This window comes from Salvia miltiorrhiza, chromosome 1 (assembly GCF_028751815.1).
Source record: "Salvia miltiorrhiza cultivar Shanhuang (shh) chromosome 1, IMPLAD_Smil_shh, whole genome shotgun sequence".
In the NCBI taxonomy this organism is placed as follows: Eukaryota; Viridiplantae; Streptophyta; class Magnoliopsida; order Lamiales; family Lamiaceae; genus Salvia; species Salvia miltiorrhiza.
The window spans coordinates 26,631,921-26,656,553 of NC_080387.1; the positions used below are offsets into that span (position 1 = coordinate 26,631,921).

A 24,633-nucleotide genomic window follows, 5' to 3' on the forward strand; every position below is an offset into this window, starting at 1 on the left:
TTGGTCCCTCGTCGTCGTCACCGTCAAAATTACTTGCATTTCCACCTTCTTCCTCAATGATCATGTTGTGCAATATGATGCATGCAAACATGATCGAACTCATTTGCTCCGCCTTCCACAAATGCGACGGTCCTTTAATTATACCCCACCGAGCCTGAAGAACACCGAAAGCTCGTTCCACATCCTTCCTTGCAGCTTCTTGCATCACCTTGAACCTCCGCTTCTTCTCATCGTTCGGAAACTGGAAGCTCTTCACGAACACCGGCCAGTCCGGATAGATGCCGTCTGTTAAGTAGTATCCTCAAGTGTGGTGAGAATTATTGGCGAGGAAGTGCACAGCCGCTTCATGCCCCGCTAAAACATCGTTGAATAGCGTGGACTGGTGGAGCACGTTGATGTCGTTGTTGGACCCAGCGACTCCAAAGAATGCATGCCAGATCCACAAATCTTGTGAAGCAACGGCCTCTAATATAATTGTTGGCTCGCCTTGATCCCCTCGAGTGTAGGCGCCGTGCCAAGCCACGGGGCAATTCTTCCATCCCCAATGCATGCAGTCTAGGCTCCCCAACATTCCCGGGAACCCATGGCGGGCTTCGTGCATTGCAGTGATGCGTTGCACATCGGCAGTTGTTGGCCGCCTCAAATACGTGCCGCCAAAGATACGAACAACGGCCTTGCAGAATTTCTTCAAGCATTCCAACGCCGTCGACTCTCCTATACGGAGATATTCGTCACAACAATCAGCAGAAGTTCCGTATGCCAATTGTCGAACAGCGGCAGTGCACTTCTGGATCGGGGAGAAGCTTAAGCGGCCAACAGCATCCGGACGTTGTTGGAAGTAAGGATCGACTTCTAGCGCATTGACAATGCGTAGAAACAACTCCCGGCTCATGCGAAATCGACGGCGAAAGAATTGTGGCCCATAAACAGGCTCGACGGTGAAATAATCGCGATGGAGGCGCTCAGCTCCACCTTCACGGTCACGACGAACCACTGCCCGCTTCTTCCTCGGGCGTGGTGGAGGTGGATCGAAACGATATGAACTTGCCACTGTCATAAAATTCACAGCACATCTCATAAAAAATAAATCGGGGGCTTGAGTAGGATCGGGAAGATGAGGAAGTTGTGCGGGATCAACATTGAACTTCTTCGTCGGATGAAGAATTTGAGGAAGAATTATTGTTGGAAGAATTGGTGGATGAAGACATTTTTTTTAAGAATTGAAGAGAATTGGTGGATGTAGTGTTTGTGATTGAGAGAAGAGGATATATATAGGTGAAAAAGGAAAAAAAGAAAGAAAAAAATCGGCCGAGAAGACCCTTGCCTTCAACGGTCAAATGACCGTTTAATTTTTTTTTAATTCAATTTTTATTTTTATTTCGGAAATGGGGCGCGTGTAAAACACGCCCCTCCTTCGCTCCCACTATTGCCGAGTGCGTTCGAACGCCCCCCTCCCTTCGCTCCCGGGTGCGGCAATGGCGCTGGGTGCGATAGGCCGGGTTCGATCCGACCATCGCACCCAGCGATGCTGATGCTCTAAGAAATTAATCTAACTTGACAGTGCGACTCGTTTCCCTTTGATAAATCGAATTTGCTGACGTTATTGGGACGAATAATATGACGCATTTTAATTTGCATCCACACACGCACGCGCATATATATATATATGATGCACAATATATACATTATATATATTTTGCATTCTGATATCATGGATACAAATGAATTATTTGACCCATTATTCTACACTTTCGAATAAGTGGGAAGCTTTGTAAATGTGTTCATCTTTTAAAGGCCCCATTTGAATTTTAAATTGACTCGTACCTTAGGTAAATAAGGTGAAGGAAGAGCAGGACATGCGGAATAACGGAATGTCCAATATGTCATTTATTTTTGTATTTGTAGGTTTCTTTTCCCTTTTTTCTTTTTTTTTTGGTGTGGGACCGTTGGAAAAGGCAAATGGCCTGTTAAGGCGTGTCATGGAAAATTTGGAAGAAACATGCATGGAGTGTAAGGTGATTTCATGGCCATCTACGTGTCTTCATTTTATATATATATTAACGGAGCCAAGGGGGGCTGGGGGCTACAGCCCTCTCCCAACTTTTGAGTTTTTTTTTTTTTTTTTTTTTAAATATATATAGATGTTGGATTACAAGCTCGCAGACGTAGTACAATGAAACAGAAATATAGGAGTTTAGATTACAAGGGAAAACTGAATTGAAATTACAGTAAGGAGAAACCAGGAAAAAGCCGCGGTAGTGCTCTCGGTTTGGCGTGTCGTCCCCAAAGATGAAACGGCCAATTGCCAAGATCCAAGTCCACGGCCGCGCGTCGGGTGACGGGACCGGGCCGGGCGGGCGGCGGCGGCGCGCGCGTGTGGGCTGTGCAACCCGTCACGTGTGTACACAGTTTTATTACATCCTGTGATGTAATAGCTTTTATACTGTAATAAATGTGATCCACATTCCGATGTGGGATAAGCATTAAATCTTATTTAATGCTTATCTTTTCCCACATCTCAATGTTTCAAGTACCCAACTTTAAGCAATTATTTCTCACTCACCGGAAATCGGTTTTGAGTAAATAAATATACTACGATCATCTACTCGGAACGTAGATCGACCCTGTCCCATTTAATTATGCTGAATTAAATATTTTCGGTACTCGAAAAATTATCAAACATTGGTTACTCACAACCAATTTCCAACAATAGATATGTTTATACTTATTATAAAATAATTTTGTTTTATAAAAGAGTATTTGGTTATTATATTCTCTCATATATATACTTAATTTAAGGATAATTCCGTTATTTAAAACTATATAATCTATGAAATATTGTTTATTATTATTACTATTATACTTGTCTTTTAATAAAAAATGCTTAATATGTATGAAATGCTAAAAAAAATTATAATGTATTGAAACTAATTTGTAATATATAGAAAATATATAATCTATGAACATGTTGTTTGTTACGGAGTATTATTATTATTATGCTTGCCTTTTAATAAAAAATGTCTTAAATATATGGAATGTCCAAAAAAAGTTTTGTGATATATTGAAACTATATAATCTATGAAAATATTGTTCGTTATTATTAGTATTATGCTCGTATTTTAATAAAAAAAAATACCTTAAATATACAGAATGCCCAATTTTTTTTCTCCCGTACAGTTTCACCCCCCCGAAATTAATTCCTGGCTCCGTCCCTATATATATATATATATATATATATATATATAAAAGCTAGCAACTTTAATTTTTTGCAAAGAAAAGTGCAACTGTTGTGGGTCCCACTTTAGTAAGTAGGCAATTTTATTTGTGTGGGCCACTGGCGAAGCATGCTACCTAAAAAAGGTGTAGTATATAGTATAATATATAAATGTATATATATACATTCATATTTATGACTTTACGAGATAATACATGCGTGCAGGAAGATACGGCTCTTCTCTCTCGCTTGACGCTTCACCAATTATGTATATATAAACGTTTATATGTATTTAATTTTATGAGAGCAAGTAGTCATCTGATGTAGCGTAGGAAGATACGGAAGTGCAAGTAGTTCTGCCTCTTTCTTTCATAATCTGATTTTTGGTCGTTCGTGGAAGATGGGTGTTCGGCCTATACGCATCTGCTGTCAATTTCTTGAACATTTTAGATGTAGTTCAATAACCTAGTTTAGTTGTTTCCCACTGTTTAACTCCACATAGAATTTCGACACTTGAGGATTGGAACACTGAATGTGATTCCAAGAGCTCTTCTCGTTAACAGCCTTAGGCGTGCACAGTTTCTTCAAGTCATGCATACCTCAATTGCAGCGTTCTGTTTTCTTGAGAAGCTTCGACTTTTTTAGTTTTCTCGGCCGCTGTTTCCTGCTCGAATTCGTCTTTGTTGGTCTTGATTCTCTCTACTTGATTCTAGTTTGCAGAAGTCATTTGTATAATTTCCAGCAATAATCTGTTTTTACATTCATGGCATATCTGATTTGCAACAAAATAGAAAAAAGAAATTATGTGGCAGGATTTGTGTTTGATACTATGAAATCAATTGCAGGAGCTCATATCATGGTTCGTGTTCAAGTTCAACTTCGTGGTTTGTGTTTGTGTTCGTGTTTGAGAGGAAGCTCTTTCCACAAACAAATATAGAGTTAAATTCGTTCAGCTCTGAACTTTATTTACTGTACCAGTTCAAAATAAATATTTATGTTTTTCCTTTTTTTTTCTTTTACTGGGAAAAACAATTTCATATACTAATGTAGTAAATCAGTGTATGATGTAACCGTGTAGCCACAATGATCAATGAAATATCGGATTTCTTATACTTAATCATGTTTAACTTGTTCATGATACGTGAAGTTGATATACTGTATACCCTCTCCACTCACGAAAATAGGTTTTAATTTTCTATTTTCGACCGTTCATAAAAATATATTTTAATATTTTTTCATCATTCGTGAACCCACTACTTTTTAATTTATGGCTCTTTTTCGCTCACTAACTCTCTCTACTTAAAAAAACAAAAAATTGTGTGGCTTTTTCGCTCGCTAACTCTCTATTTGTAAATAAATAACTAACTTTTATTAATAGTCATGTCGTCTTTCCTTAGGATCTATTTTCATGGACGAATGAAGTATTCGTGTTGGAGAAAGTAAAAAGAAAAACTCCTAAAGTCAATATAAATAAAAGTGGCATCACTCTATTATAGCGAAAAACATATAATAATAAGAAAAATTAGCCATGTAGACAAAGATATGAAAATAATAGTCATTTTTACTTTAATATTCTTATACAAAAAAATTGATCATTATACGATTTTTTTTTTTGTAAATTCTTATAATATTGTTATTTAAACTGTTACATGAAAATTTTGTATAAATATTATGTAAGCATGTAAAAGTATAATAGTAAAAATATTTACTATTTTTATAATTTTATTTGTATGGATAGAATTTTTCTAGAATTCAATATGAGAAATGCTAGAATTGAATATTATTTCTAAAAATGTGAAACGTTAGAATAGAAACCTTTAATGAACACCCCAAAGTCCCAAATGTTATAGTTAGGTAATTATTAGTACAAGGATACAAGAACTCAATTTTATACATAATTGGTGTTTTATGAAACCAACACCTAAACTACGAGGTGAAAAGCATAAACTATACCTAGTAAAGTTGATCGGAAAGAGCAAAAGTAACAATCGGAGAATTGAGCACGAGAGCAAAATATAACTGTTGTATTCAAAAGCGAATGATAGCGTGATTACAATGTACGAATGCGAGATCTATTTATAGAGTACAGGGAAGGGTAAAATGGTGAAATTGGTGTAGGCGCATGTATTTGGCGTGGTCGAAGGGTATATCCGGAATTTCATCTTTACGCGGGAAGTCTTCCGCGTTTCTGGCGATCCCTCTGATGGAGGTGATCTCTCTGACGTGGCTGACTTCTCTGATGTGGAAGACTTCTCTGATGTGGAGGACTTCTCTGGCGTGGCTGACTTCTCTGGTGTGGAAGACTTCTCTGGTGTGGAGGACTTCTCTGATGTGGAGGACTTCTCTGGCGTGGCTGACTTCTCTGGCAAAAGCTATTCCTCTGGTGGATGAGTTGTCTCTGATGGATGAAGTCCCTCTGGTAAGAATGATTCTTTTGACCAGTATGATTCTTCTGGTGAGGATGATTCCTTTGATTTGTATCCTTTCTCTACTCTACACATATTACTCCTCATCAACCACTCCCCCCTCTGGTCTGGTTGAACCAGGTATTCTTCGTGTTCAACCATTGAAGTATTGTTAAAACTGGTGTTATGATGTGTTCCCTGATCCCTGCAAGTCCTGAAAACACGAGAATTTTAATACTATAAGAAAGCAAGGATAAAACCCTATAAATTATTCTCCAGTGTTTTTATTACTCCCACCCCTGGTCTGGCTAGTTCACTCTGGATTAGTGCAACTAGTCAGAGGACTCGCCCGCGTGGGTGACGTCACCCGCATTAAATGCCTGTCCGAGCTACAGTGCTTTTCCCGTACCCCGAGGTTATCTTTTAACCTTTGCGTCCTTTCGCCTCTCCGTAAGGGTTTTCAGCCGTCGATTTATTTCCGTATGCCACGCGTCGCTCATCCCGCGCATTGGTAGTTGCCCGCGTACATTTTTACTTAGTCGATTCGAACTCTCGTTTTTCACTATTCTTCTTCTCCAAGTTTTCCGCACTCCTTTATCCGTGTTTTCCGGCGATTCTCTCCCTGTTCCGGCGTATTTCCCGCGATCCCTCCGCTCCAGTTTTTACCGTCCATTTTTCTCTGCCCTAGGTAATTTGCGTATCCTTTTTCTTCCCCATTATTTGTGATCAGTGTAAGTAGTTTTGAGGTTTGTTGGTGCTCTGATTGAGCGTGTTAGAAACCCTAGGATTGATATTTCTGATAATGGCTTCCACTTCCGCTCCTCAACCCTCGCGTTCGCCCTCTCCTTCTTCCCGAACTTCTTCATCTTCCTCTCCCCAACTCCAGGATCTTGATAACCTCCCTTCCCCCTCTGCCTCTTATGACTCCCAAACTGTCCCCAGCTCTTCTCGGCCTAAGAAAAGGGGTAAGAAGACCCCCCAACCCCCAAAGCGTGTTCCTGAATCCCTCCTTGGCGTCGCGGCAGTTGAGAAATTGGAACGTAAATGTCGTCACCCTGAAGGTTTGAAATTCGAGGCCTTCTCTAAAGGTTCAACACCTCCCGAGAGCCTTCGCCACCCTAGGGTAATAGTCATCTGGCAAGCCCAAATAGATGCTGGCCTAAGGCTTCCTCCTCCTACCCTTCTGGTTGATGTCTGCAACCATTTTCGTATCCCTTTTTTTCAAGTCGCTCCCTCTGCCATCCGAAGATTATACGCCTTCCATATCCTTTGCCGAGCCCACGGTGTTAATGACACCGCCAAACTGTTCTGTCAGACCCAATCTCTTCGCATGCAGGGCAATCCTTTGTATAGCTTTGCGGGTCTTCGAAGATATCCCACTTCTTTCCTTTCCTCTCTAAATTCTTCTGATGGTGGCTTTTTGAGCTATTACTGTTATGTGCGCACCCTGTTCGGCACCTGGCGTGATTATCATGTTCGGGAACTAGAATGGCACAATCCTCGGACTAGTTATAGACCAGCCTCCTCAGAAGCTCCCTCTGCCTTTGACTTGGAGGTCATAGCCCGTCTGAATGCTATGAACAAAGCCCGGCCCTTAGACTGTAAATACCTTGCTGAGAATAATTCGGCTCTGGCATACAATGGCCTGTTTCCCTTATATCCCCAGAAATCAATAGGTAAAGAATATGAATTAGAAAATACATTAACCTTTGTTACCCTGATTTTAAAGATGTGGAATTTTGATTTGCAGACATGTCTTGGAGAAAGAAGTGCGGGGACAATCTGCCCACTATTACTTCTCCTGTTCCCAGTGGAGAGCATGGCTCGGGGGATTCTGCTTCCCGAACTGCTCCCTCAGAACAACCAGCTGGGGCCGAGCTGGTCATCATTCCCCCGGTGATAGAGATCCCAGAGAGAAATGTGGAAGTCTCCCGCACCTTTGATGCCGAGGAGGTTGATGCGGGTAGCCTTATTCGTAGGCGTGGCCGCCCCAGCACTGGTGATACATCTGGTGCCGGTGAAGAAGATGTCCAGATTGTGGACATTACCGATGAAGTTCCCTCGCCTGATTCGGTCCCTGGTGTCACCCTCTCCGAGCTTTCAAAGAAGAGGAAGAGAGGTTCTCTGATTTCCGTCGGTGAGAAGGAGAAACAAGAGAGCCTGAAGAAGGCCAGCAAGTCTCAGGAACCATCAAAGAAGTCTGCTGGTGGTTCGAAGGTCCTCTCGTCTGCAGTGGAGAAAGGCAAGGGGCCAGCGAAGAAGTCTGCTGGTGGTTCTAAGGTTTCCCCTTCTGCCGGGGGAAAGGGCAAGGGCAAAGCTGTGGTGCCCCCTGCTGATGAACCAGAGGATGTTGTTCCTGGGCCGATTTCGAGTTTGTCGGGGCAGGGGTTGATTGATGCCTTGATAGCTCGTGTCCACTCAAAGGACCAGGAGAAAGTGGAAAAGCTGACCCGGGGGGTTTTAGTTACTCAGCTGTGCCAGTTGGCTCTTCAGGTACCCTGCTTTTTACACTTTTATTATAGAAAAGACGAAGTTACTAACCTCTTTATTGTTCTAAGGGAATCCTTTTTGTTTTCTTGCAGGTGGAGGCTCGGATGTGGGGGGCTGTTAAGTGCATCCATGACTATGATATGTCAGAAAAAGAGAGGGAGAAGGAACAGGCGGATATCGCTAAGCGTGATGACGACGTGGCCGGGGTGGTGGAGCGTTTGAGTAAGGCTGAAGCGGAGATTGCTGAGCTAAAGGCTCAGTTGTCCCAAGCAGAGGTGGAGAAGTCCTCCCTGGTTTCTGAACTGACAAGGACGACCAAGGAAAGTCATGAGAACCTGGCTAGGTTCAAGGCGGGATATGAAGAAGCCTACAAGGCGACCCGACGTGATTGGAAGAAGACGCTCGTGGAAGCGCAGAACCGTGCCTATGTCCTGGGGGCGCGAGATCAACGCCTGGAGTATTTCTTGTCTCCGCAGGGTCAACACTTTCTGGGGTTGATGCTGGAAGGCACCTTGGCGGCCTTCAAGCGAACTCAAGAGTACCTGGAGGATTTCGGACCCCTCTTTGCCTATGTGATACAGCAGTCCGCCTCCAAGGCGTTAGAGATGGCGGGGGCGACCTCGGAGCAGCTCGCTACCCTGGATTTGCATGCCTTAATGGATAACCTCAATGATGAGGAAATAAATAAGCTGATGGGGATCCCTGCGAATTCTCCAAAGAAACCAGAATGGTGGTATCCAGTGCTGGAGAGGGCCATTCCCTATTTCGCCTTTGGGGTTGGGTCTGCTTCATTGCCCTCAGCTCCATTATATACGCCTGCTTTCTCTGCTTCCCTGGCGGGCTTTGTGAACCGGCTGTGGGATCCCACCAACAAGAGCACCCGACGGTTCTCTCAGTATGGCGTGGTGCCTCCTGTGCCCTCTGATCTGGCGGCCTCCGTTTCTGAAGATTCCGCTTCCTCCTCTTCTGCAATGGATCAGCTTCTTACCCTGTATCGAGATGAGAAAACGTTTGTACAAGAAGCTGTGAAGCTGCTGGACTTGGGAGTCCGTCTCCCCGAGGTGAAGGAAGCTGGCATGCTGCCAGTGTTTACAGAGGGAACCTCTGCTAGCCAGATCCCTGCCAGTGATGTTCCTCCTCTGATTTCCTCTGCCTCTGCTCCTGCTTCCTCTACTCCCGCTAAAGATTCTTCTGCTCCTCCCTCTTGATGTCCCCTATCTCTTCCCTGATTTACAGGAAATTTTTGTAACTCTTAAATTTGTACAAACTTAGTACTTACTTCTCGTTCTTGGATGTACAGCTGTGCCTCCTTGGCATATTTTTATGAAATTTCTTCCCTACTTGCGTCGCTTTTCTCTCTTTGTTCTTTGTGTTGTTTTGTTGCTCTTTCATGCTGGATTTATATTCCCGCATCTCCTCTGCTGGTTTGATTTGATTTTGATGACTCTTCTAGCAAGGGTTCTGATGACTCCTCTGGCGAGGATTCTGATGACTCCTTTGGTGAGGATCTTGATTGACTTCTCTGCCAAAGATTTCGCCGCCTCCTCTTACGAGGATTTGATTGACTTCTCTGCCAGAGATTTCGCCGCCTCCTCTTACGAGGATTTGGTTGACTTCTCTACCAGAGATTTCATAATTACTTTTCATTTAAGCGCTCCTTTGCTGTTTCCCATCCAAGTACTCATTTGCTGCTTCCCATCCAAGTTTGAGCACTCTGCGCGGAGCATGGGAGACCCGGGGGGTGCAACCAACTTTCGCGGCTTATGATTAAATAATAACCCTCTGCGCGGAGCATGAAAGCCCGGATGGCACAACCAACTTTCGCGGCTTACGATTAAATAGTAACCCTCTGCGCGGAGCATGGGAGGCCCGGATGGCACAACCAACTTTCGTGGCTTACGATTAAATAGTAACCCTCTGCGCGGAGCATGGGAGGCCCGGATGGCACAACCAACTTTCGCGGCTTACGATTAAATAGTAACCCTCTGCGCGGAGCATGGAAGGCCCGGATGGCACAGCCAACTTTCGCGGCTTACGATTAAATAGTAACCCTCTGCGCGGAGCATGGAAGGCCCGGATGGCACAGCCAACTTTCACGGCTTACGATTAAATAGTAACCCTCTGCGCGGAGCATGGAAGGCCCGGATGGCACAACCAACTTTCGCGGCTTACGATTAAATAGTAACCCTCTGCGCGGAGCATGGAAGGCCCGGATGGCACAGCCAACTTTCGCGGCTTACGATTAAATAGTAACCCTCTGCGCGGAGCATGGAAGGCCCGGATGGCACAGCCAACTTTCGCGGCTTACGATTAAATAGTAACCCTCTGCGCGGAGCATGGAAGGCCCGGATGGCACAGCCAACTTTCGCGGCTTACGATTAAATAGTAACCCTCTGCGCGGAGCATGGAAGGCCCGGATGGCACAACCAACTTTCGCGGCTTACGATTAAATAGTAACCCTCTGCGCGGAGCATGGAAGGCCCGGATGGCACAGCCAACTTTCGCGGCTTACGATTAAATAGTAACCCTCTGCGCGGAGCATGGAAGGCCCGGATGGCACAACCAACTTTCGCGGCTTACGATTAAATAGTAACCCTCTGCGCGGAGCATGGAAGGCCCGGATGGCACAACCAACTTTCGCGGCTTACGATTAAATAGTAACCCTCTGCGCGGAGCATGGGAGGCCCGGATGGCACAGCCAACTTTCGCGGCTTACGATTAAATAGTAACCCTCTGCGCGGAGCATGGAAGGCCCGGATGGCACAGCCAACTTTCGCGGCTTACGATTAAATAGTAACCCTCTGCGCGGAGCATGGAGGACCTAGGGAGGTGCAACCAACTTTCGTGGCTTACGATTATGTGCAACCTCTGCGCGGAGCATGGAAGGCCCGGGTGGCACGACCAACTTTCGCGGCTTACGATTAAGTAGTAATCCTCCCTCTGCGCTGCTGGAGCGTGATTCCTCTGCTCTGCTTGAGAAGAAATTTTAGAATTTAAAAATTAGGACCTACGGGTATACACCCTACTCCCCCTTCTGGTGACATGTGCAATACTCTGTTATGAACATGTTGGCCCAATTACTTTTTATTCCATCTCCGGCCCATAAACCCGCTTGGGCCCATTATCCCTTGGCCCCTTTCTTAGGCCCAATACCGTCTCTATATATACCCCTCCATCCTTCATGACCTAGCTCAGAATCCCTTATTTCCTTTCCGCCACCCCAAACTGCTCTCATCTTAAACCCTAGATCTCCCGTCTTTTTGGCTCAAAATGCCTTCTTGTCTTGGTTGTAACGCCCTCAGTCGGGGGAGTGAGTCCTTTTGCGAAAGTACGCCGGCGCTCGTTGGTGACTGAAAAAACAGGACTCCCCCCCGCCTGAGGGTTTTATCTCCAAGATTCTTAAAGGAAGCTCCCTCGTTGCCCTTTTCCGACTTCCTCTCAGACCCTAGATCTGCCATCCCTTGTCTCTCATTTCCCGTATCTTTTCCCATCTTGGTTGTAAAGCACTCAAGTAAGGGAAGTTCCCCTCAGAACATTCATATCCTTGAAGGCTTTGCTTTTCCCTCTGTGCTTCCAGTGCAGATCTCTAGCTTTGTGATTGTGAGGAGGGGACTTCCCGTATTTGAGAGCATTATTACCGGTTTCCCGAGATCTGGAAGTTGATTGGTCTTTTCCTCCGTATTCTTTCCCTCTGGCATTTTGACTTGTTGCTTTTCTTGATATTCTGCAGGTGTGGGGTAAATCCGGAGTGGATCTGAGGTAGATCTGGCGTGAATATCTCCCAACAGAGGAGAAAAGCTTGAAGTGTTGGCACATGGGGGCGAAGTCGCCAGCTCCTGATGTTTTGCTTTCCCTTTGACCTGCTAAGAAGCAGTTTTTGTATTTGTTTCTCCCTTATCCTGCTAAGAAGCATTTTGTATTTTGAATTTGAAAATTGGGGATTACGGGTATACACCCTACTCCCCCCTCTGGTGACATGTGCAATGCTCTGCATGAACATGTTAAATAGCATATGTAATGTAAGAAAGCAATAATTGAAATAAACGAACACAACACCAGGGAATTCCCTAGAACCACATATCTGTTTTATTGATATCATGGTCCCGGACCTCGTTAAAACCCCTGTGGGGAAAAAGAGTATCCGGTCTACAAGTGATTACTCCTGCTAAGTAGCAGTTATACATAGAACTTTTTTAGTGTGTTTATATTCCGTGGCCTGGGGAGAGTTCTGCCGTCTGAATCCGACAATGTGTACGCTCCGCCACCCAAGACCTCTGTAACAATAAATGGTCCTTCCCAATTTGCTTCAAACTTGCCCACTGCCTTTAATGCGTCTGCTCTTTTCAATACTAGATCGCCCTTGATCAGCTTTCTTGCTCTGACCCTTTTGTCGTACCCTGCTTTGATGACACTTTTATATTTTGCTGCTCTGATTTGCGCTTCTTCCCGCTGCGCTTCCGCAAGGTCGAGCTCAGTTCTTCGAAGGTCGGCGTTATGCTCTGTATCATAGGTGATGATGCGGTATGATTCCAGTCTGGCCTCCGCTGGTATTACTGCATTGGATCCGTATACCAGCGTAAACGGTGCCTCGCCCGTTGCTGTCTTTGGGCTAGTTCGGTAGGCCCAGAGAACAGTGTCTAACTCCTCCACCCATTTCCCTCTGCTCTGGTTCAGCCTCTTCTTGATCCCTTCACAGATTGTTCTGTTAGCTAATTCCACCTGGCCATTTGTTTGTGGGTGAGCCACTGAGACGAAACGCTGGGTGATGTCCATTCGGTCACAAAAATCTGCTATCCTCTGCCCTGTAAACTGAGTCCCATTGTCAGACACAATGATTCTCGGTACCCCGAATCTGCAACAGATGTTCCTCCAAATGAAACGTTCCACTGTCACTTCATCTATCTTGCCCACAGCTTCGGCCTCAACCCATTTGGAAAAATAATCTACAGCCACGATAAGAAAGCACTTCCCTCCTGGTGCTGTAGGTAACTTCCCGACTATATCAATGCCCCATTTGTCGAACGGACATGCCGCGTACATGACACCCATAGGCTCCCCTTGTATATTGATTCGCCCAGCATGTCTCTGGCAAGCTTCGCACTTGCGGACGAACTCTCTGGCTTCCTTGTTGATGTGAGGCCAGTAGAACCCAGCCCGAATAATTTTTCGTACGAGATCCTGAAATCCCGTATGCCCACCACAACAACCTGCATGAATTTCTGTCAGAGCAAAATTAGCCTCTTCTGGAGATAAGCATTTTAGTAAGGGCTGAGTAAAAGATCGTTTGAAGAGTTGATCGTTGATTAAGCAGTAATTCTCATAGCGAGCCCTCTGATTGGATTCTTTGCTCAGACGCTCCCCTGTCTTTAGAAAGTGTATAATCGGAGCCCGCCAATCGTCCCTGATCTCTACCGAGAAAACCTGCGAAGTCTCCATCTCTCTGGTATCACAAAGTAAAATAATTTCATCATTCCAAGTTTGCTCCACCGCACTAGCCATACGCGCCAATAAGTCCGCTTTCGTATTTTCCTCTCTGGCAATCTGCTCGATCCTGAATTCCATAAACTTTTCTTTCATTTCACTGATTTTGGAATGGTACGCCCTCATCCGCTGATCCTTGATACTATAAGTCCCTGAAAACTGTTGGGCAACCAACTGGGAATCTGTCTTTATGATGACACACTCGGCTTTGAGCTCTGACAAGATATGAGCCCCTCTAACCACGGCCTCATATTCCGCTTCATTGTTGGACAACCGACAAGTGAATTTGATGGCGAACTGGTATGTCCCATAACCTGGTGAAGTGATATAAACCCCGATCCCACATCCCTCTTTCGTCACGGATCCATCCACAAAGGCCACCCAAAACTCTGGTATAGGACGACGAGTTGTTTCTTGTATGAAGTCTGCCAATGCTTGCGCTTTGATCGCTGTTCTCGGTTCATACTCTACATCATACTCCCCTAATTCCACAGCCCATTTAACCATTCTTCCCGACAAATCCGGGCGCCCCAAAACTTGTTTGAAGGGAAGAGACGTGCGTACTATCACTCGGTGTGAAAGGAAATAGGGCCTCAACTTTCTGGCCGTGACCATGACTGCCAGAGCAGCCTTCTCAATCTCTGTGTAATTTTGCTCAGGCCCTTGTATGATTCTGCTAACGAAATAGATAGGCTTCTGGTGACTTCCCTCTTCTCTGATAAGCACAGAGCTGATCGCATCTTCTCCCACCGCTATATACAGATACAATGTTTCACCCGGCACCGGCTTGGTCAGAGTCGGCAACTTGGCTAGATAGACTTTAAGATCCTCAAACGCCGCTCTACATTCCTCTGTCCACAGAAACTTAGTTCCCTTCCTCAATACTTTGAAAAACGGCATGCTGCGCTCTGCCGAGCGTGATATAAATCTGCTCAGAGCAGTGATGCGCCCATTCAGAGTCTGCACTTCTTTGATTCCTCTGGGCGGTGTCATGTCCATAATAGCTTTGACATTTTCGGCATTAACCTCAATCCCTGCAGGCGTGACCTTATATCCCAAAAACTTCCCTGTTGTGACACCAAAGGTGCATTTCTCTGGGTTCAGCATAAGCCGATGATCTCTGACCACCGTGAAGATTTCTTCCAGATCAGAAACATGATCCTCCGCCCTGACACTCCGCACAAGCATATCATCCACGTATACCGAAATGTTCTTTGCCAATTGTTCTTTGAAAATTTTCTCCATCATCCGCTGATATGTAGCTCCCGCATTTTTTAAGCCAAAAGGCATACTTCTCCATCCATACACTCCGCAACAGACGGCAAATGCTGTTTTGGCAATGTCTCCCTTATTCATCCTGACCTGATGATATCCCTGGTATGCATCCATCATGGACAATAAAGCACACCCTGAAGTGGTATCCACCAGCTGATCGATCCTCGGCAGAGGATAATGGTCTTTTGGGCAGGCAGCATTTAGATCTCTGAAATCCACACACATCCTCCAGGTGTTTGTTTTCTTGGGTACCATCACCGCGTTTGAAATCCACTCCGGGTATTGCACTTCAACAATGTGCCCTGCTTCCAACAATCCGTAAACTTGTTCCCTTATTGCTGCGTCCTTCTCTGCCCCAAAATTCCTTGTTCTCTGCTTTACCGGCTTCACCTTAGGGTCCACGTTGAGGCAATGCTCTGTCAACTTTCTGTCAATCCCCTTTAAGTCGGTGGTATTGAATGCAAACACGTCTGCGTGTACTCAGTAAACCGAGTAACCTCATTTACGGTGCGTTGTTGAGATGGCATTCCTCCCTGGGGTGGCAATACCCTCGGAGGCAACCCTCTGAATGGGGCCCTATCTTGGTGTCTCTGTCTCTCAGGTGCTTCCTCAGCTTTCTTGACCCTATGCTTATCATTTTCCACCTTTCTCGCCATCTTGGCATCCTCCAACTGCAGGTAACCTGGCAACCTTGCCATAATGTCATCAAAATCCCTTGGTGGTCGGATTTGCAATTCGTCAAAGAAGATCCCCGGCCTGAGTCCTCTGACATAGGCGCAATTTTTTATTTGTGATTCTGCCTCTGGCACTTCCAGAGCAGCGAGGTTAAATCTTGTTGTATACTCCCTCAACGTCTCACCTTGATCCTGTTTGATATCCATCAGTGAAAGGGCTGACTTTCCTACCCTCCGCGAACTCGCAAACTGTCGTAGGAAGCGAGTCTGTAAATCTTCAAAAGAGTAAATAGAATTCGGCGGAAGCGTTCCAAACCATAACTGAGCTGGTCCAGTTAAAGTAGTTGAGAAAATTCGGCACTTGATGCCCTCAGTGTACATGTGCAGCGTAACCAACCCTTCAAACCGATTGAGGTGCACCTCCGGATCGGTAGTGCCATCATAATCCAGTGAGATGGGCTTGTAGCTTCTAGGTAAGGTGTCTGCCAAGATATCGTCAGAGAAAGGACTGCGGTTGTTGATAGGATGAAACCTTGAAGTCTTAGCCCTCTTGTCTTCCTTATATCTTCCTTGCTCCCTTCTGTCCCTTGGTATGTCTCGGTCATGACGTTTGTGAGCCCGGTGCCCTGGCCTGCCAGAGGAAAACTCCAGCTCCCTTTCTTCTGCTCTTTCGGTGTACCGTGATTTTTCCAGGCGATGAGACTTCTCTACTCTGTAGGATCGCTCAGATCTCTGTTCCTTGTCTTCCCTCCGGGATTTCTCCCTCAACGATTCTTCCAGATTTTCAAGCTGATGTTTCAATTGTGATACTTGCTTTTTCAGCCGTGCTTTCTCCTTTGGTCTCTCCTCCTCAAACACAAGGGAGACAGATTGACTATCAGACTCGTCAACCCGCTCTCTCCTGACAACACTATTAAGCCTAACGCGGCTCCCCTCTGGTATAGCTAGCTCTCTGTCAACATCGTCCCCTTGCCCCTCTCCAGGCATCACGACCTGTTTGTTGATTGCCAGTATATTTGCCTCCTGAGCAGCGGGAGGTGGGGCCTCAGTGCCCTGCAGGTTGGCTGCTCCCACCGGGGTAGCCGCAGTAGGGATAACGGACATCATGGGAGTTCCCAATGCCTGCCGCATGTTAGCATAGCTGAGCAAGGCCATCATTTGCTCTGCCAGCCCAAAGTTAATCGATCCTCCTCCAGACGCGGGAGCCAGATTCGGCAGATCAGAACCCGGTGAAACCAAAGCAAACCTCTGTGTGCTGACATTCAGCCCTGTTGTCGACGTGGCTGAGATAGCCTGAAAACCTGGTGGCACCGCGAAAGTAGGATTACCCTGAAGGCCAGTGAACAACGAGGTAGGCACCTCAGTAGTGACAGCAGCAGAGTCAAACTCCTTCTCCAAGTTCCGGTGAGCATCAGAGGATCCCATGGTACCTGCATATAAACAGAGTGAGAGAAAAATCCTAGTGACGAAAGCATAAATCCTCCGTTTACGGATTGAAATCCCGATATAAAAAATCCAATAAAAAATCCCCGACACTGGTACAGAGACCGTTAAGAAATTCCCCTCAAGGTAACGCTTATGCACTGGAAAATAAACCCAGGGCATAAATATGAAAAATAGAACCCGCGTAACGGAGTTTTTCCCTGGTGAAACCGCATTAAGAAACGACGGAAAAAACAGAGCACCAAGAAAACCAAAACAACCATCAAAAGGCTAGTCATTTTTACTTTAATATTCTTATACAAAAAAATTGATCATTATACGATTTTTTTTTTTTTTGTAAATTCTTATAATATTGTTATTTAAACTGTTACATGAAAATTTTGTATAAATATTATGTAAGCATGTAAAAGTATAATAGTAAAAATATTTACTATTTTTATAATTTTATTTGTATGGATAGAATTTTTCTAGAATTCAATATGAGAAATGCTAGAATTGAATATTATTTCTAAAAATGTGAAACGTTAGAATAGAAACCTTTATTGAACACCCCAAAGTCCCAAATGTTATAGTTAGGTAATTATTAGTACAAGGATACAAGAACTCAATTTTATACATAATTGGTGTTTTATGAAACCAACACCTAAACTACGAGGTGAAAAACATAAACTATACCTAGTAAAGTTGATCGGAAAGAGCAAAAGTAACAATCGGAGAATTGAGCACGAGAGCAAAATATAACTGTTGTATTCAAAAGCGAATGATAGCGTGATTACAATGTACGAATGCGAGATCTATTTATAGAGTACAGGGAAGGGTAAAATGGTGAAATTGGTGTAGGCGCATGTATTTGGCGTGGTCGAAGGGTATATCCGGAATTTCATCTTTACGCGGGAAGTCTTCCGCGTTTCTGGCGATCCCTCTGATGGAGGTGATCTCTCTGACGTGGCTGACTTCTCTGATGTGGAAGACTTCTCTGATGTGGAGGACTTCTCTGGCGTGGCTGACTTCTCTGGTGTGGAAGACTTCTCTGGTGTGGAGGACTTCTCTGATGTGGAGGACTTCTCTGGCGTGGCTGACTTCTCTGGCAAAAGCCATTCCTCTGGTGGATGAGTTGTCTCTGATGGATGAAGTCCCTCTGGTAAGAATGATTCTTTTGACCAGTATGATTCTTCTGGTGAGGATGATTCCTCTGATTTGTATCCTTTCTCTACTCTACACATATTACTCCTCATCAATAATAAAATTACAAGTACCCAGTTAAGGAAAAATTGAAAGCATCGACGCCAAATATATGTTCATCATTAGAATTCCTCAATTGGCTGCAACTATATACTCCCTCCGTCCCCAAAATAAGTTACTCTTTGGGGACGGCACGAGTTTTAAGGAAAAGTGGTAAAGTGTATTGATAGTGGAGAAAAATATGTTATAATTAGTATTTGGAGTGGTGGAAATGTAAAAAAGTGTTATAATTAGTATTGGAAGTGGTGAAAAAGTGAAGACTAAGAATAAATAAAGTATTATTAGTGGCGGGGTAGTTGTCCAAAAATGGAAAGAAAGAAAGAGGAACTTAATTGGGGGACGTCCCAAAAAGGAAAAAGATGAACTTATTTCAGGGACGGAGGGAGTATATTTTTTCATTTATTTGAATAAAAAATTGTATAAAAATTTAAGTTTATAAGGGTGTGTTTACTTTGATAGAAAATGTTAGAGAAAGTATATTTTCCATCATTTTCACATGTTTCCTATGATAGATAATTTTCTCCGGTCAGGCTGGAAAATTTATTCGGGCAGCCCCTTTTCACTCATTTTCTCACAAATGTTGGATAATATTATCCTATTGGGAGGGTGTGAAAATATTGTCCAACATTTCAATTTGTTTATCCATCTATTTCTAACAAAGTAAACTCTTGATAAAAATAGGAGAAAAAGATACTCCCTCTGTCCCAATATTGTTGGCCACATTCTTTTCGGCACAGAGATTAAGAAATTGAGTGTGGTCCACCAAAATTAATAAGTTAATTAAGAAAAAAAAAGGTGAAAATCTGGAGCTGCTTCTTCTCTGGACTACTGCTTCTTCTCTGGACTACTGCTTCTTCTCCGGCAACAGCGACGCCGCCGACGACATCGACGAAAAATAGAGCCCAAAATCGCACACACGAAAATTGAAAAATAAACCCCAAATCGCAGATTGCAAACCAAATCTGCACAAAGTATGACAACCGATTCAAGAAGATGCAGATGAAAACTACCAAATCAATCAGTTCAAAACCCTAATTACGATTACAAACTCCAGCGGCGCAATAAATAGGGATCTCAGTACCGAAGGAGGCGGGCGGCCATGGGGTCGCGGGAGATAACTTCGATTGCAGATCGGAGAGGCAGCCATGGGGTCGCGGCGCAGACCAGAGAGGTGGCAGCCATGGAATTGCGGCGCAGACAGAGGGAGATGCGAGAGGCCAGGGAACCCAAATCGGAGTCGGATTTGACGGCGGGGAGAAGACCTGCGCTGCTCGAGAAGGAGAGAAGACCTGGCGAGGTGGAGGCAGGTGAGGATGGAAGCGGCGAGGGTGGAGGCGGCGAGGATGGAGGTTGGCGGCGACGCGAAGACGGCGACGACAGAGGGTGAAAAGGGGGAAGACGTCTTCCGAGAAGGGGAGGAGACGCGGTCGACGGAGAGAGATGAGGAGAGAGATGCGAGAAGGGGAGGAGACGCGGTCACGGCGCAGCGGCGACGCCGCCGTCGTCGACCGAACAGTGCAGACGAGAGAGAGGGTGCGGCTCTGTGGTTTGCGTGGTGTGTGTGTGTGTGTGTTTTGTGAGTGTGTGTGTTTAAAAGGTATTTAGGGTTTAGTTAGTGAGTTAATTAGTGGCTTTAATTAAATTTTTCCTTCTTTTAGAAAGTACTCCCTCCGTCCTAATATTGTTGGCCACATTCTTTTCGGCACGGAAATTAAGAATTTGAGTGTTATGTTTTAATTGAGTGTGGCCCACCAAAATTAATTAATTAATTAATTAAGAGACTTTCTTCCTCCTTTCACTTTCTTCTTCATCCACCACCTCCCTCCTCCAGTGAAATCGCCACCATCAGCCACCCTCACCTCCGGCGAAGTCAGCCACTTCACCTCCGATGAAGTCGCCGGAATCAGCCACCCTCACCCTTAAACCAGAACACACCCTCACCTTTTTCTCCATTCTCGCCGCCGCCACCTTTAGATTCAAGTGCACCACCGTCGCCTTCCTCAAATCTGCCAACAACCACCACCCTCACCACCGCCAATCTCCACTCAATCTCCAAACCCTAAAAATCTCATCTTTCCAAATTCCAAAATTTAAAATTTCCCCCAAAATCAAAGAGGTGAGAGAGAGAGTTGAGGAAGGGAAACGTGGGGACGAAGCCGACCGACCTCGCCGAAAATTTCAGAGGCGGCGGCGGAGGCCCTAAACCGGACACCCACAAGGTGCACCGGCCAGCTCCATCTTCTCCAGCCAGACGTCGCCCCTGTTCCAATTTCCTCAATCCAATTTTCACCAAAACTAGACCCCAAAACCAGAAACCCACAACGACCACCTTCCAAAATTAAATAACCAGATCCCGCCGGAGAAAAAGATAGAAGGGAGAACCATCCCTAAATTGCGTCCTCCTTAGATCTAGGGTTTGGCAGCCGCGGGGTTTCGAACCACCCTCTTGACGGAATCGAAGCCGCCGCTGCTCTGGTTCGACGGAGTCGGCGCTGCTGTCGATGGAGAGTAATAGAGGAGATGAGAGACGGAGGCAGAGGCAGCGGCTGTGGGGCTATTGCTGTCTGACCAGAGGAGGGGAGAAGGCGACGACAGAAGAGATGGAGCAGGGGAAAGGGTGAGAATAAGATGGGGAGAAGGTTGTCGTCGATGGTGACCCTCGCCGGAGAAGGAAGCTGCCGGATTTTTGGAGTTGGTAGGCGACGTGTGTGTGTGTGTCGCCAGACTTGAGAGTGAGAGAGAGACGAAAGGGGAGAGAGAGAAGAGAGCGTGTTTAGGTTTAGGCAAAAAGTTTAAATTAAATTACTAATTAATTTAGCTTAATTAAATTAAATGTTTTCATTTTTAGAAAGTAGCCAACAATAGTGGGACAGACCAAAAAGGAAATATGGCCAATAATATTGAGACGGAGGGGGGAGCATGTGGCCAACAATATTAGAACAAATGGAGTAATATTATCTCATATTTTCTTATCAATTTTTTTCAAATGAAAATTTTAGTACCAAAGTAAACAGACCGGACTTTAAGAAACATCTTTTTTATTGCTGCCGCCAATTTGGAAAAAAGAATGGCTCTGTCTTGCCCACAAACCTTCCTCCACGGCCACCGCCGGAATCCCTCGCCGGCGGCGAGAACACTCTCTATTTCCGACATATCCGCCGCTGCACCGCCGCGGCAACCTCAACTCCACTCCAAGCTAGCTCTAAAACCGCCCCCACTTTCATCCATCTTTATTAAACCCTCCAAACCCCACCACTCCAAATCCGTCAACACCAACGTGAAATCCCTTTTCACCGGAATCGTGGAAGAAATGGGAACAATCAAGCACCTGGGCTTCGATCAACCCGACAGCTTCACTATGAAAATCCAAGCAAAAACCGTTCTTGAAGGCGTGCACTTGGGTGACAGCATCGCCGTCAACGGCACCTGCCTAACGGTGACGGAGTACGACACCGTTTTGGGAGAATTCTCGGTGGGATTGGCGCCGGAGACGCTGCGGAAGACATCACTGGGCGAATTGGAGAGTGGGTCTTTGGTCAATTTGGAGAGGGCGTTGAGCCCTAGCACCAGAATGGGGGGACATTTCGTGCAGGGGCACGTCGATGGGACCGGAGAAATCGTCGAATTGAGGCCGGAGGGGGACTCGCTGTGGGTGAAGGTGAAAGTTGGGAGGGAGATTTTGAGGTACATTGTGCCTAAGGGGTTTATTGCTGTGGATGGAACGAGTTTGACGGTGGTGGATGTGTTTGATGATGAAGGGTGCTTCAATTTCATGTTGGTGGCTTACACACAGCAGAAAGTTGTGATCGCTTTGAAGAAAGTTGGGCAGAAGGTGAATTTGGAGGTTGATATTTTGGGGAAGTATGTGGAGAGGCTTCTCAGCAGCGGCTTCGTGGATTCGTTCAAATCATCATGAAGTAAAGCTTCTTTCATTAGTGTTTTGTGTGCTATGCCTTGTTTTTGGCATATTTGCTTATGATCCATTGCTGTGTTTGTTATGTTTCTTGATGAATGAATATGGTGGTTCTAGTGTCTTGGTAGAAAAACTAGAGAAACGGAACTATTTGTTGCTTGTTCATATGGAAACCTAGATAATCTTAGGTTGCTTGCTCACAATTACTACAAAATTATGGTTGCACCTGAATGCAGCATATGAATAGCATTGTCGTTTTGCTTGATTTGGTTATCGTTGTTCCATTTATTAAAAGGCATGCATGTGATTGGCCTTTGCCGGTTGTTGGTCCAAGTAGATTGATGATAATTCGGAAAACATGATGGAATTGATGAGTGATTTCTCTCTGGCTTAGCTCTGCTTGAGTTTATAGCTTCTAAATCCTAAAAGAAAGAGAGAAACTTTTCCTACCACGCAACTGAAACTTTGCCGAGGAGGCCTAAGTTGGCGACTGCTAGAACAACATTAAGAAGTTATTCCTTTTGTTGCTATTGCTTGACTAGATGAGTTTTAAACTTATGAGTAGTGTTTAGAAAGTTCGCTAGGTGCCACTCTGGGTGTGTAAGTGGCTAGTTGTTATGCAAGAATTGTATACGGGATGCTCCAGCCTTCGTTAATCTAGTAGTTCTGTCTTGACTTTGTAGTTTTTATATAAGAAGTCGATCATTTAGTAGAATGCATCTGTGTCGTGAACCAAATTCAGGATCTGGCTTAATTTCTCAAATATACTTAATTTCAAACTCTATGGTCACTGCATACTCAATCTCTGAGAATCTGAGTAACTGAACTGCTTTATCACAAGCACTCTATGATATTCTTCCCCAAACAAATTCTCTTAATAAATACTCCCTCTGTCACATTAAAAGTGGCTCATTTTCTTTTGGTACGGAGATTAAGGATAAGGTGTATATTGAATAAAAGTGGTAGGACCCACACACCTTTTCAAGAATTAATTATTACTTTTATAGAATGGAAAACGAACCACTTTTAACGGGATGGAGGGAGTATCTCGTTTTTGAAGGGTGTGGATGAAATCTCTTCATCCCTCATGTTATGAAGAATAGAAAGGAGAAATAGCTTAAACCGTTCTATGTCACAAGGAATGTATTCGATTCTTTGATAATTTCTCTTTTAGATAAATATATCTTGATGTTCTTACAAAGTGACCATTCTGCATCTTTTGCGCTGTGGAATCTGCACATTTTTTTTTCAAATTTCGAGGGCTTCTATACGAGGTAGGATTAGTAGCCATCGTGTTTGATACTAAAATCGTCTTAAAACAGCCGGGAAGTGGGAGAGTGAGCTAGAACAGTTGAGAGGCTAGTTGGTTCTTGAACATTTTAGATGTAGTTCAATAACCTAGTTTAGTTGTTTCCCACTGCTTACTCCACATAGAATTTCGACAAATGAGGATTGGAACACTGAATGTGATACCAAGATCCTTGAAGCTCTTCTCGTTAACAGCCTTAGGCGTGCACAGTTTCTTCAAGTCATGCATACCTCAATTGCAGCGTTCTGTTTTCTTGATAAGCTTCGACTATTTTAGTTTTATGGGCCGCTGTTTCCTGCTCGAATTCGTCTTTGTTGGTCTTGATTCTCTCTACTTGATTCTAGTTTGCAGAAGTCATTTGTATAATTTCCAGCAATAATATGTTTTTACATTCATGGCATATCTGATTTGCAACAAAATAGGAAAAAGAAATTCTGTGGCAGGATTTGTGTTTGATACTATGAAATCAATTACAGGAGCTCATATCGTGGTTCGTGTTCAAGTTCAAGTTCAAGTTCGTGGTTTGTGTTCGTGTTTGAGAGGAAGCTCTTTTCACAAACAAATATAGAGTTAAATTCGTTCAGCTCTGAACTATATTTACTGTACCAGTTCAAAATAATATTTATGTTTTTCCTTTTTTTTTTCTTTTACTGGAAAAAACAATTTCATATATACTAATGTAGTAAATCAGTGTATGATGTAACCGTGTAGCCACAATGATCAATGAAATATCGGATTTCTTATACTTAAATCATGTTTAACTTGTTCATGATACGTGAAGTTGATATACTGTATACCCTCTCCACTCACGAAAATAGGTTTTAATTTTCTATTTTCGACCGTTCATAAAAATATATTTTAATATTTTTTCATCATTCGTGAACCCACTACTTTTTAATTTATGGCTCTTTTTCTCTTACTAACTCTCTCTACTTTATAAAAAAAATTGTGTGGCTTTTTCGCTCACTAACTCTCTATTTTTTTAAATTTGTAAATAAATAATTAATTTTTGTTAAAACTCGTGCCATCCTTCCTTATAACCTATTTTCTTGGACGAATGAAGTATTCTTTTTAGAGAAAGTAAAAAGAAAAACTCCTAAAGTCAATATAAATAAAAGCGGCATCACTTTATTATAGCGAAAAATATATAATAATAAGAAAAATTAGCCATGTAGACTAATATATGA

General features: G+C 44.1%; 2 protein-coding genes across 2 annotated transcripts; one reads left to right on the forward strand and one right to left on the reverse strand.

Annotated features, from left to right (window-relative positions):
* Positions 1-301: 301 nt before the first annotated feature.
* Positions 302-1,057, reverse strand: LOC131005290 (uncharacterized). Its single transcript, XM_057932189.1, has one exon. It carries the CDS (start codon positions 1,055-1,057, stop codon positions 302-304), a length of 756 nt encoding a protein of 251 aa, XP_057788172.1.
* Positions 1,058-21,224: 20,167 nt separating this feature from the next.
* Positions 21,225-24,197, forward strand: LOC131017253 (riboflavin synthase-like). Its single transcript, XM_057945992.1, has 2 exons — positions 21,225-22,141; positions 23,923-24,197. The coding sequence occupies exon 1, from the start codon at positions 21,292-21,294 to the stop codon at positions 22,138-22,140; it is 849 nt and encodes a 282-aa protein (XP_057801975.1). The 5' UTR covers positions 21,225-21,291; the 3' UTR covers position 22,141; positions 23,923-24,197.
* Positions 24,198-24,633: the final 436 nt, after the last annotated feature.